Genomic DNA, 13967 nt, shown 5'->3' with positions numbered 1-13967 from the left:
CAATCAAGGTTGGCAGTAAGAGATAAGAGGACTCGAATAGTGTTTAGCTTAGCAACCGGTGCAAACGTCTCGTTGTAGTCAAGACCATAAGTTTGGGTGAATCCCTTAGCCACAAGTCGAGCCTTGTATCGGTCAATACTGCCATTGGGTTTAAATTTCGTAGTGAAGATCCATTTGCATCCTACTGTTTTTTTTCCCTTAGGTAGATCCGAGACTTCCCATGTTTCATTGTTTTTGAGGGCTTTCATTTCTTCCATCACAGCTTGTCTCCACTCAGCTGGTTCAAGAGCCTCTTCTATATTTTTTTGGAGTTTTTACAGAATCAACATTAGTCACAAAAACTTTGTAAGACTTAGATAAATTTCCATAGGACACAAACCGAGAAATAGGGTGTTGAGTGCAGCTCCTTGTGCCCTTTCGAATTGCAATTGGAAGATAGATGGATGATGACGGAGGTGAGACTTCTGTTTCAGAACAGTCCTTGGTTGGGGATGCAATTGGCACTATTGTATCAGTTTCAGGAGAACAATTCCGTTGGGAGTAAACCTGTATTTCGGGAACTTGTTTTTGCTGTTTTCCTTGATCAGGGGGCTGTTGCACTTCGGTGGAGGTATTGTTATTGGGAAGGATCGTGCTAACTTCTTGCTGCACGGGAAACAGTATCTAAATTTGGGATAGCACCTTGGTTGTTTGGCTTTTTGTGATAGTAGTGGTAGGATCATGAGGTATAACGAGGAGAGTATTAAGGGTCTCATCTTCATTGAAAGTCTCCCCCTGAAGATGACATGCTGCAAAGTATGGTTCATTTTCAAAGAAGGTAACATCATTCGGCGCAAGGTTGGTAACACTTATAGCCTTTTTGTGTAGGGAAATATCCAATGAAGTTGCAGATGTGGGCTCGAGGATCAAGTTTGGATTGATTTGGTTGATGGTTATGGACAAAAGCTTTGCAGCCGAATATTTTGGCTGGAAGATTAGGAACACGAAATAGAGGAAAGGCCTTTAAAAGGGTATTTAGAGGTGTTTGGAAATTGAGGACCTTTGATGGCATTCGGTTTATGAGATAACAGGCAGTGAGGACAGCCTCTCCCTACAAGTATTTTGGAACATTCATGGTGAACATTATGGCTCGAGCCACATCAAGGAGATGTCGATTTTTTCTCTCGGAGATCCCGTTTTGTTGAGGAGTGTCAGGACAAGGGCTTTGGTGTATAATGCCTTGGTCAGAAAGGTATGGGCTTAGGACAGAGTTAAAGTATTCTCTTCCATTGTCAGTGTGGGGAGTATGTATGGTAGAGTTGAATTGGGTTCGAACCATTGAATGAAAATTTTGGAATACTTTGGGTGTTTCAGATTTTTCTTTGAGGAGATAGACCCAACAGACCCTAGTATGATCATCAATGAATGTTATAAACCACCTAGCTCCCATAATATTTTTCACTCGGCTGGCTCCCCATTAGAGGTGCTCATGGGCCGGGCGGCCCGGCTCGGCCCGACGGCCCGCCCAAAATATAGGAGGGTTTGGGTAAAAATATAGGCCCAAAATATGGATTTGGGCAAAAAAACGAGGCCCGTTTAGAAAACGGGCCGGGCCTCGGGTACACTTTTTTGGCCCGGCCCGATTTAATAAATATATATATATTTTTTTAATTTTAAAATATTTTTTACATACTTTTTTAATTTTTTTTTAATTTTAAAATATTTTTAAAATACTTTTTTTAATTTTTTTTAATTTTTTTAATTTTAAAATATTTTTAAAATACTTTTTTTAATTTTTTAAAATTTTTAAAATAAAATGGGTAGGGCGGTCGGGCCGGCTTATGATTTTTTTCTGCGGGCACTGGCAAAATCTTAGGCCCATATTTGGTAGTGAGCCGGCCGACCTAGGACCCGAGCCAAAATTTTTTTATGGACCCGGCCCGGCCCGGCCCATGAGCACCTCTACTCCCCATAGGTCACTGTGGATTAATGAAAATGATTGGGACTGAATATTATATGGTTTTAATGGGTATGGCACACGGGTATGTTTGGATAATTGGCAAATTTCACACTTCAAGGAATTAATACTTTTATTTCGAGATAACAGCGAAAGATGTTTCTTCAAATACAAAAAATTTGGATGCCCTAACCTACGGTGCCATAACATAATAGTGTCCTCTTTTGAAGTGGATAGAGCCAATCCCCCTTGTGTAATGTCTTTATTCCAAACATATAGTCGATCATCAACTTTAGCAGTGCCAATCATCCTCTTCGATTTCTGTTCCTGTATCACACAACCAATTGCAGAAAATTCAGCAAGAACTTTTTCATCCTTAGTAAGTTTATTGATTGAAAGCAAATTACAGGACAAGTTTGGGACATGTAGGACCTTATCGAGAGAAAAATTCTCTGTTATTTGTACTTCTCCTACTCCAGCCACAGGTGAGTAAGAACCGTCAACTATGCGGATTCGGGACTTGTTATGACAAGGAGTGTAGGTGTGAAACAACATGGAGTCACCTGTCATGTGATCGGAGGCACCCAAATCGAGTATCCAAGAGGATTGATTATTAGATTCAAAGGCAATGTTGAGGGCAGTGCCTTGAGTGGCTAGAGAGATCCATGAGTAGTGGAAGTACCAAGTATCTTATGGAGAGTCTCAAGTTGGGTTTTGGTTAGGCGAACATCGAGAGCATCATCCGCAGCAGTGGAGGATAACAAGGTAGTCTTATTATCCTTTTTTTTTTTTTCAGGATAGCCATGGAGGTTGAAGCACTTTTCCTTTGTATGACCAACACGGTTGCAGTGGTTACACCATGGTCTGGTTGATCCAGAATCATTTCCAGCATGTAGTTTTTGTGGCTGTGGACCTCTGGAGATGAGGGCAGAGGTCTCAGTAGGACGGTTGCCAAGCGGTGTCATAGGTTTAGGTTCCTTTGAATCTCCCATTATGACAAGACGACGCTTTTCTTCTCTTCTAACTTCTGCAAATGCTTCACCGATGGTTGGGAGAGGTGATCTGCCCAGAATTCGGCCACGAACCTCATCTAACTCACGGTTCAGTCTTGCTAGAAACTCATAAAGATGTTCATTGTTGAGATGGGTCATAAACTTGTTGTGTTCTAAGCCTTCACCCCAATCTGCCTCATAGTACATATCCAGTTCCTGCCACAAAATTTTCAGATTGTTGTAGTAGTGAGTTACTTCGAGTATCCCTTGCCGGATATCCTTTAACTTAAGCTTGATCTCAAATACTTGGGAGGCGTTTCCAAGATCCGAGTAGTTTTCTTTGACTGCATCCCACATGTCTTTTGCAGTTTTGAAAAAGAGATAGGTGCGGCTTATATGGCCTTCCATCGAATTAAGTAGGGCCAGCTGTGGTTGGTCGTGAAATTTCTCCATTGATGTACCCTAATTTGCCACGACCACGAATCACCATAAGGACCGATTGAGACAATTGCAGGAAGTTCTTCCCATCTAGCCGATGATTGGTGATTATAAGGGAGGAATTAAGTTCACCTTGAGTGATTCCCTGATTGACATTCTGAGTTATTTGTGAAGTCTCAGTTTCAGACAGAGTTTCATTGACATCACCCATGGGAGGACTAAACCGATGGGATTTTTAGGAAGGGAGATTAGAGACGAATGAGTAGGATCGAATGAATCCTAGAGCTCTGATGCCATGAAGAAACTTAGAGAAAAAATACTCAGTTTACTGTTCTACTAATTAGTTTACAATTATAAAGAGAGGAATAACCCAATCAAGGAAACAATCCCTAACTTCCTAAGAATCAGTGACTGAGATTAGTTTCTATTTACAAGGGAACTCCTAGTAATAAGGTAAGTTTTCTGTCCTTAATCATAGGGATTCCAACATGCGGGTAAGAACAAGATAACCTTAAAGAGTAACTAAATAACAGCCTCTTGGTTTAGAAACATAAAAACTTGATAATTATAGCCCTCACTATCCACAAATTTATTGCAATATGGAATTTCAGATTTTCCAATTACTAGATATTGAAGCTTTGCATCTAATAATCTTTATTATGCACCCCTGCCTGTAGATTTGCAGTAATATGCAATTGTTTCGTGTAATTCTTTGAATTGGTTTTCTTTTCCTTGTTTCCCTCATTCAAATTTAAGGTATATTTAGTAGCCAGTATAGGTACACAAGAGTTAATGTATATGGACAATGTTTATGCGCAGTCATTCTCAAGCATTATGAGAACAGCTCTTCTAAATTGAAACTGCTGATTCTTAAATTCCTTTGTTAATTCTCCTGCAGATTTGAGGATGACAAACATGTTTCTGGCCTTTTTGAGGAGCTCTGGGAAGAAAGCACAAGTGGCGACCGAATAACACTACAGTTGTATATGGGGGAAATCGTCTCCCTTATTTGTGACAGCATTGCATCATCTTCATGGGCAAGTAAACGGAAAGTAAGTTCTCCTTTTCTTTCTAGTCCTATTTTGTCTAACTTTGCTTCTTTTAGTGCTGATCAAAGATGCTTTTTTGTATTTTGCACCTGCAGTCAGCTAAGGCAATCTGCAAGCTTAGTGAGGTTCTGGGTGATTCCTTGTCCTCTTATCATGTTCTTCTAACATCTCTTATGAAGGAAATTCCTGGTCGTTTATGGGAGGTTGGAATACTATAACTCTATTATTATGTGAAATGTGTTAGGATCACTTGTAGAACGTGCTGTTGTAATTTTAGTTTACATCTCAACAATTTTCAATTTTCAATATAACAGGGGAAGGAAACATTATTAGATGCAATCAGTGCTCTTTCTGTGTCCAACCATAAAGCAATTTCCATGGAAGATCCTGCTCTTCCTGGTACCATTTTGAGTCTGGTGTCTTCAGCGTGTACAAAGAAAGTCAAGAAATACCGTGAAGCTGCTTTTTCTTGTCTTGAACAGGTAAACATCTGTTAATGAATATTTATGATTTCATTATTTCATTTTCAACCTATTCAAAACTTTGTTTGAATGCTTTTTCTTTTATTATTTATTTTTAAAATGTTTTGTTTAATGCTAGCTGTAGTACAACCTCTCATTCTATCCTTGCACCTTTTTTTTTAAAATGCACCTAAATTTTTTAGGGGATCACTCTCAAAACTTGAGGGCTTAACTTATGACCTTTTTTTTCTCCACTTTTATATTACCTGCTCATCTGAAGGATGGATTATGTTCTTTGTTGGAATGGTTTAGCCCATTACTGTGTTAGTTTTGTGTTATATGAATGAATTATTAGATAAAACCAATATTTCCATGTTTTGCCCAAGACTTTGTTCTTCACTTTCTTTGAATAGTAGTTGAAAAACAAAAGTAAAAAGAAAATAGTGTCTCTTCCTGGCATTTTTTTGGTGACAAGTCACTTTTGTAATAAATAAATAACCCTTAAGCAAGTTGTGTAGGGAAAAAGGATAAATGTAAATGATCCAGACTGGTTTGGGAGCAATGTGGAGTTGTAATGTGCTTCTAATGTAAGTTTTATATGAACATCTAGTAATTCTGAAATTATAATGTTTTGCCGGTGGAAAGATCCGTAGGAATATTATTTCTCAGAGGAAAAACTCTGTTGTTGAGAGTGGTTTTTTCCATGATTATTAATTCTCAGGAGATCTTCTAATTGATCTTTTTCATTGGTGAGAAATACCTATACATAACTCCCAAGCATTTCTTCTGATCTATGGTGATTGTTTTCCTTTCTAATATTTACTTGATCCCTGACGTTGCTTTAATCTCATTCAGTTTGTTTCTGGTTATTCCAATGATGATATCTAAAATTAGTTCTTTGAACATATGCTTAGGTTATAAAATCCTTTGGCAATCCGGAGTTCTTTTGTCTTGTTTTTCCTATGCTATTTGATATGTGTAACTTGACTTCTCCCAATACAACCGGACGAGCTCCTTTGGCAAGTGACACCACTAAAGCAGGTTTCTTCAAATTCTTACTTTTACTTTGTTTGCTAGATTATATATGTATGCAAGTTCTAAAGATTTGTGGAACCACGTGAGTTGAGCTTGCAGCTCTTTTACTTCTTATTCATTATAATTTTATGCAATTTTTGCTGCAAGAAATGTTACTCTTCTCTTACTGATGAAAACCAGTTGATTTACCCTTCAATTGTTGGTTAGACATTTGATATTGTCAAATACCTGTTTGTTCTTTCTTTTTCAATTTTCTTGCTTCAGCAGGATTCATTTTTTCTTTCTATCCTGAATGTTCCTCAAGAGGGTGTCCTATTAAAAATTTTGGCCTAAGAAAAACAAAGAATAAAAGTAGTTGTGCGTTGCATGTAGAAAATACCATCAAATCATATACAGATTTTGCTAAGCAGTTTTTTTTCTTTCAACTTATAGAGAGTTCTGGGTTTTCTCATCTTGATATCAATTTTTGGAGCAAATGGTGGAACCTTTACCTTTCAGATATTTCTGCTTGAGATTGAGTCTAAAGGGACTGCATTGTGTGGGTTCCCTTTGAAGTTCACATCAGGCATAGCACTTTTGCTCAAGTGTTAATTAGCATTACTTAAAAGTAGAATGCTTCTGGTGATGAACTGACCCCTAAGAAGTGATGAAAAAACTGAGCTGTATTGGCCGGTTGGACTGGTCCAATAAGGAACTGGCAGGCTTTTGGTCAAGTATGGTTTATGAAACCTGTAATATGTTAACTGATAATGATTTCTGTTGGATGAATCTGGTTATATATATATATATATATTAATTTGTTATTCAAAATTTTGTTTATAATGGATGAGATTTGAATTTTAGACTTTTACTGTAACACCAATCCATTAAGTAAAATGCATTTTTTTTTAAATTTTTTCAGGTTTATAACTATATTGTTAAGTTGAAAGCTGCTTACATTCATGTTTCTCCCGCTTAAATGAGTTGGACCAATTTTTAGAAGCAAAACTAAGTAAAGGCTTTCTACTTATTTGCAGAATCTGATGATGCTGAAGATGTTTCTATTCCAGTTGACAAACTGATGAACTGCATTACATCTTGCATCCGGGTGGCATCAGTAACTGACCTTGTTGAAAACAAAAAGAAGTTGATGGATGTATTCTCTATTTCCCTTTCACCTGGTTTCCAGTGGACCGGTATCTTCTTCTCTCAAAATTTGTTGTGTGTTAGTTTCACAGAATCTTTACTTCTACTGATTTGACTATTATGAGCAGTCAAAATGTCGGCCTTTTCCTCCGTAAAAGAACTTTGCTCAAGGCTCCAATCCAATTTGAATGACTTTCAAGGCACCTCTTTACATGCTCACACGACTGCTTTTATTCATGAGGTACTGATAACCAAGAGTCAATTTCATTTTTTTATTATCTAATTTAAGTAGTTGTCCTCTAACTTTTGACTCTTTTTTTCAGTTGTTCTCTTCTGTGTCACCTAAACTAGTGGAGTGTATAAGCACAATAAAAATTTCTCAGGTATATAGTCTTTGTTTTTCTCGTTTCGCATCCTTGTGATTAGTATTCTTCTAAAAAGTTCATCCAAGGAGCAGCCTCGTAGGTTTCTCATCTTTTGTCAACTTTATGCAACTTACGTAGGTCCTGGCTAATATCATTGACGACATTTTTATGATGTTGAATAAGTTCTCCGTCAAAAGGATTCTGTTTTGTTGATAGAATACTCGATTATTTAATTGTTGAAAATTTTAAATTTGCTTCTTTTACGAAAACGGAGTAAAAGGAAAGTTCCTCTCGAAGCCATATTTTCTAATATGGATTCATATTATTTTTCACTTTAATTTGATTGTTTTCTTTTGAGAATGCTCTTGGAATCATTTCCTTCACAAAATTACCTGGATTGATTTGCATACTCTCTTAGGAGCTCCTCCTTTTATATGAATTATTATACTTTATGTTATGCAAATTCATCTGTTTTCTTTATATATCCATGTTTGACCCAAGCATGGGGTATGATCTTTCAATTATATATATTTAAAAAATTTAGTATACGGGTATATGACACTCACCTCGAGACTGAGTAGCAGAGATTATATAATACAATAATGTTTCTCATTGATACCATGTATTGTGGAATACTAGGTTCACATTGCTGCCTCGGAGTGCCTCCTAGAAATCGCCCAGTTGGGCAGATATATTTCAGCAACAAATTGGAGAGATATTGGACTGGAGGGTGAAGTTGTGCAGCTAATTGAGAAGGAAAAGAACGAGCAGGCAAGATCTACGTTGAAAAAATGCATCGACAACCTCCAAAATTTCGAGCGAGCAAATGCTGAATCAAACTGAATATGGGAATGGAAGTGGAACTGTCCAAGAATGTCATCAATAGGATGTTACGGGGTCATGCCCAGAAGTGACTGTAATTCTATAATGTAGACCAACAAAAGAAACTAAAGAAACAAAAATTCCAACGGAAAATTTACTCTCTTCTTACTGGAAACTAGAAAAATACAAAACATTAAAAATAAATTAATATAATATCATTTTAACATAATGTTTTATGTTAATATTTATAATTTGTTAAATGATTAATATATTTCATTATTAAATAGTAAGAGAAATTCTCTGTTCAAGGTCTGATTGGGGTGAGTTGGATATATTGAGTCAAGTGGGTATCGGGGTCTATAACATTTATATTTTTTCATTTTGAAACATTAAAATGTCAAAGTATTCTTCACGAGTCATGAGCTCTATCATAGAGGGTAATTTATTATATTAGGATTATTTTAATATTTCAAATATAGACGTATAGCCCTTTTATTTCTAGGTGAATGTGTAATTTGATTTCCTAATTACATCGCAACAGTTGGTTATGTTATTGCTGTGGGGAGTTTGAATTTTTTGGGAGAAGTTTTGTCTATTTAAGTTGATATTGTTCTTTAGTCAGTTGTGATTTTGACTCTTAATTTTGTTGAGAACTCAAGTTTGAGGTAAAGTTTATGTAGTAAGAATGTCTCGTTAAATCGAGCCATGTGTAATATATAAGCCACCTTATAAGGGGATGTGCACGTTTTACAGTTGGTAATATTTGAATTTCTAACCTATAATATATAAGCCATTATGAAGGAGGGATGGTATCACTTCTTATTGAGGGGAGGTAGAGTTCTTCACATGGTTGATATTGTTATTGGGTCTTGTTTGGGGTTTCTCTTAGTCTCCTTCGGTTGAAGATTTTAAAATATCTTCCCACGATATGTAGGTAAGTAATGTAAACAAACAGTTGTTAAGAACATAAATATATAAAAGTTAATATCTAAAATTAATATTGTTAAAAATAGGTTGCTTTATTGATTAATAACAAAAGTGAGTTACACTAAATGTCCATTAACATTGATTGTAAGACTTCAAAATTTTCGAAATGAAACTATTAATATTATTTTAAATTGGTTTTTTTTTAGATGTGGTAAGTCACATGCGTCACCACTTGCAACACATGTCAATTCTTTTCTTTTATAGTTTATTGGTTTTCTTATTACTCTTTTCTTTTCTTTTTCCTTTTCTTTTGTAAACAAATACAGAAAGTAATAATAGTTTATGCAATTTAAGTATTTTCAAAATTTATAATTAAAATTTTAAAATATATTCATTTAGATTAATTTTATAAATTTATTTTCATTTTTATAAATAAAATATTTTTAAAAATAATTCTTATCAAATATAAAATTTTAAAATAATTATAATTATATAAAATGCTAAAGGAAAACTAGAAATTAATTTTTTATAAAATAATACAATTAAATAATGTTATAGTCAAGTATAAATTCAAATTTATTCTATTTATAATATAAATTATTATTTATTTCTATTTCTATTTATTTATGGAAAAATAAAGGAATAGTGTAAAAATAAGAAAAAGGAAAGTATAAAAATATGAGTATGGGACGTGATTAAAGTTTTTGTCAAACGGATGGTTCAAGCCGTGTAACCTTTCATTCTTACTTTAATTTAGAAAAGAATCAATCATATTTTATTATTATTAAAATGATTAAATATCAAGCTTTTAAAAAATTGAGAAAATTAGAGGGAATGATAAGAAACCAAATCTTTACAGCGTCAATTAATTTAATTTAATTTATTTTACTTTAAATTGTGTGGTATAAGATTCGAGGTTTGGAATTACATGGTGTAGTTTAACCCTAAAGTCTACACAGTATAAATAGGTTTCAAATTAGTTGGGCCAATTAGCATAAAAGCCTATTAGACCCAGCCCCAGTTATTCGCCCTACTGAACATGAATTACAGATACATACGGTAAGCGAGCGACCGAGAGAGCGAAAGCAAAAGCCGACTCTGGAACCCCAACTCACTGTTCCCCCTTTCAAATCCAGGATTTCCATTCCCACGTCAATACTTTCAAATTTAAGTTATTCCTTTTATATCTGTATAAATCTGGCAGTGGCCAAGATGACGAAGAAGAAGCAAGAGCCGGGGAATCAGATGGACGCCACCAATGACCACCGCTTCAACATTAAGAACATTATGAAAGATATCCAGTTTCTTGGTATTTGCTCCCCTCTTTCTTTCCTTTTTTAAATTTTGTTTTTATTTTTTTAAATTTATGTTTTTTGTCATCCAAGCAACCTCAATTGGCTTAGAAAGTAGTTAAATGGTCATATAAACATTGCCGGTTAAGATTTAGGGTGTTGCCTTTGTTTACGGTTGGGTGATATTAGTATTAAATTTGGTTGTTTTGGTGAGTGTTGTTGTAATTTCTCTAATTTGTTTGAACTGGGTAGATTTTGTTTTTGATTCATCTGCCTTGAATAACAAGCTTTTGTCGAAATCTTTCAAATGTGTTGGTTCCAGCAAGAACAATGAAAATTCCATTCTTGCTGCTTATAGTTGGCTGCAACGAAGGTGAAATATAGATTTTTAGGACTTAAAGCTTACTTGGGCTTGATAATAATGCTGTAAATAATTTTTACGCTTCTATGTATCTGGCTTTTGTTCGAGAGTTTTAGGGTGTGGACTGATGCCTCAAAATTTGATGAAAAGCTTTGAGTTCTTGGAGATTTTTTGAAATAGTTCGAATGTCTAGATTTTGGAATGCTTACTGGGAATTATATTGATCTCAAAACATATATGTCTGGACTTACTTTGAGAATAGATCAAACATGCTTAGCTCTATGCTATGTCATCTGGAATTGGAGTAAGTGTGAGATACAGTTTTCATATGTTTAAAAGATTATACTTTCATACAACATATCCAAATATATGTCAAGACACTGATGTTTTAGAGAAAATGGGGAGTCCGGGTAACATAGGCTCCAATATGTGATATGATTGAAGCTTTGTTTCAAAATTTTCACCCCTTCCAATTATGGATTGTAATTCTCTATGTAGTTATATAGTGGTTTTGATGACTTCTGTTTTTTACATTTTAGGATCCTCCCACATGACATGGCAGGAGAAGAAAGAGATGGAGAATAGGAAGGTGGTTTCTTTGGGTGGAAAGGTAAGGACTTTCGTCTTAAGAAATAAAAAACTGTGAAAACTGCAGAGTGATTGCTATTTTAAATTATTTTTAACATTAGCTTTTGCTTTCCTGAAAGCAGCCCCCTAAGAGGCAGAGATTACCTCTGAGTGTTGCTAAGGCGGTCATGAAGAATCAAAAGAAAAGAGAAGAGAAAATGCTTCAAGAGGTGGTTTACTTTCATTGCCTTTTGGCCATAATCTATGTTATCCGGGCTCGGAATGTACTCAATTTTTTAAAATTTTTCTCGTATATTTGGAAGGTCATTCTCATACCTATGTATGCATGTTTAGTATACAGGTCTGAGCATGATTACCTAAGAAAACATAAGAGTCCTGGTAGTATAGATCATGATGCTTTAAACTGATACAAAACCTTTTGTGGATCATTACTCTTTTCGTTTTTGAACTTCAGAATATGATTCTTGGTCGATTTAGAGGAAAGCTTGGTGGTGGTAGTGGCACTAAAGGATCCACAGACAAGCGGAGGCCTGAGGACAGGGTTTTGAAGTCAAGTGAAGGTCATTTTAAAAATGGTGTACTCGATGTGAAGCACTTGTTTCACAAGTCTCCCGCTAAAGACAATGACTTTGATGGTCACCCTGTTAATAAAGGGAAAAAGAAAAAGGGAAGTGGTAAAAAGAACGGAGGGAAGAAGAAAGGTGGTGGTCGTGGTGGCAAGAAGCGCCATTGAATGAAACGTGTAAACTAGTAAAGGTACAAGCTGTTCGTCAACCAGTTTTGGATCTTAAAAGCTGATAAAAATAGCCCTTATATCATATAGTTGGTGTATGATCTTCATCTGTTATTGTGTACTAGCTCATTTCAGTGTCAAAGCCGACAAGTATGCAGAGAGAAGATTGAGAACTGTAGGAAGACGCAGTATTTTATTGATTTTGATGGGGGAGATCGATAGTTTTTGTGATTTTGTTTGCATAATTTGTTCGTTCTCTCCCATATTTATTTTCATCATATTGTTTGTAGAAGCATTTACAGGCAAAGAATACTCTACTTTTGCAAATGGATTTTTCAGCCTTCAAAACTTCGCAATGGTAGGCTCTCGTGGTTTCAAGTATTTTAATGAAATGATTATAAAGAATTATTATCATTCAAATGAACAATACGTGTTTTTTAAAGCTAAATAATATCATATTTTGAAATTTGATGAAGGTAAAAAATTAATTTTGAAATAATTTTTGAATTATTAAAGTACTGAACTTTCAATGGTCGAATTCATGTCTTCTAGTAGTTGCAGTAGTAACAATATCAGTTGATATCCTATTTTAGTTACTAGTGTTATTTATTAAAATTCAAAATTTTGATTAAATGTAGAAGATACATCGCATAATAGTAATTGAAAGGAGCTATGAATGCTAAGAGATTTTAGTAAATCATTTAAAGATAGTAACGGATATAACAACAATTCAATAACAAATCATCAGTTTTCAGTTTCCTCCTTTTCTATCTGCTTCAATGTATTTTGAACATATATTAGACTTTTTGTGTTTTTTTTTTTGGTAGAAAGGAAAATACGCGAAGCCTAGATACAAGAAAAAAAAATTAATTATTACTTGATTCCACAAGGATATTCGAACAGATATCTTCTTCTAGTAAAGCCTTGATCTCGGACAACGGTTCTTTAAATATCACTAAATAATCAATATCATTACTAATTATCTTGACTAGGCGATCCGTCACTTTATTATTTGTGTATTAATACTATAATTAGAAATAATTAATATTTTATTAGCAATATTACATCAATCTTTTCATTGTATTTGTTACCATCAATATGTTAAAATATACTTATAACAACCTCTTTCCTAAATTAATATGTTTATTTAATAAAATAAATAATATGCATAATCATTAAGCGTTTCATAGATTATTTGCAAGTATATTTATTAAAGATATAAATTTTCATCCAACATATTTTTATACAGTTGATAACAATAATTTATATATTAAAGGAGTAAATAATTAAAATATAATGAGTTTAAATCACTACTTTAACCCTCTTAACTCTCTTGGATAAAAAGGAGGTCAAAATATATTATATATAGATATAGATTAAATAAAAATAACTAATCATAATAAAATTTAAATTTTATAAATAAATTAGTTAACTTTGTCTACAAAATAAAATACTTAAATTGCACTTATTAAGTTCTAATACCTAAATTATTTTTATTGCCTTTTTATTCTACCTAAAATGCCTTTTATTATTATTTTTATACTATGAAGCATATGGATACAAGTTATGCCTTGAAATAAAATACAATTCCGAATTTGCTTTGTCTATGAACAAGGAAGCTATAAGTAATGCAACTATGAATCTCATGGAGAGTTCGATCCTGGCTCAGGATGAACGCTAGCCACATGATCGTACAGGAAGTGGTGTTTCCAGTAGCAGACGAATGAGTAGCGCATAAGAACTTGCCCTTGAGAGGGGAACAATAGTTGGAAACGACTGCTAATACCCCGTAAGCTAATGAGCAAAAGGAGGAATCCGCTCAATAAGGGGCTTGCGTCTAATT

General features: G+C 34.4%; 2 protein-coding genes across 3 annotated transcripts in view; both read left to right on the top strand.

The window, feature by feature from the left end:
- The window catches only part of LOC105799328 (uncharacterized), a 30789-nt gene extending 22337 nt beyond the window's left edge, over positions 1 to 8452 (top strand). For both annotated transcript variants that reach the window (XM_012629834.2, XM_012629832.2), the window contains 8 exons: positions 4265 to 4418; positions 4511 to 4618; positions 4730 to 4897; positions 5791 to 5917; positions 6928 to 7086; positions 7165 to 7277; positions 7360 to 7419; positions 8041 to 8452. In XM_012629834.2, the coding sequence (XP_012485288.1) occupies positions 4265 to 4418; positions 4511 to 4618; positions 4730 to 4897; positions 5791 to 5917; positions 6928 to 7086; positions 7165 to 7277; positions 7360 to 7419; positions 8041 to 8244 (1093 nt within the window). In that variant the 3' untranslated portion in view covers positions 8245 to 8452. The remainder of the gene's footprint in view (positions 1 to 4264; positions 4419 to 4510; positions 4619 to 4729; positions 4898 to 5790; positions 5918 to 6927; positions 7087 to 7164; positions 7278 to 7359; positions 7420 to 8040) is intronic.
- A 1700-nt stretch (positions 8453 to 10152) lies between these two features.
- On the top strand, positions 10153 to 12480 carry LOC105799327 (uncharacterized). Its single transcript, XM_012629831.2, has 4 exons — positions 10153 to 10459; positions 11343 to 11413; positions 11514 to 11600; positions 11846 to 12480. The coding sequence occupies exons 1-4, from the start codon at positions 10363 to 10365 to the stop codon at positions 12122 to 12124; spliced, it is 534 nt and encodes a 177-aa protein (XP_012485285.1). The 5' UTR covers positions 10153 to 10362; the 3' UTR covers positions 12125 to 12480.
- The last annotated feature ends 1487 nt before the right edge of the window (positions 12481 to 13967 follow it).

Source organism: Gossypium raimondii, chromosome 9 (genome assembly GCF_025698545.1).
Source record: "Gossypium raimondii isolate GPD5lz chromosome 9, ASM2569854v1, whole genome shotgun sequence".
Taxonomy (NCBI): Eukaryota; Viridiplantae; Streptophyta; class Magnoliopsida; order Malvales; family Malvaceae; genus Gossypium; species Gossypium raimondii.
The sequence above is the reverse complement of the archived record's forward strand: the minus strand, read 5'-3'. Positions and strand labels throughout refer to the sequence as shown.

Coding starts and splice junctions, on each gene's coding strand:
- LOC105799327 (XM_012629831.2), top strand. CDS start 10,363: ATGACGAAGAAGAAGCAAGAGCCGGGGAATCAGATGGACGCCACCAAT. Junction 11,414..11,513: donor TGGTTTCTTTGGGTGGAAAG/GTAAGGACTTTC, acceptor TCCTGAAAGCAG/CCCCCTAAGAGGCAGAGATT. Junction 11,601..11,845: donor AAGAGAAAATGCTTCAAGAG/GTGGTTTACTTT, acceptor TTTGAACTTCAG/AATATGATTCTTGGTCGATT.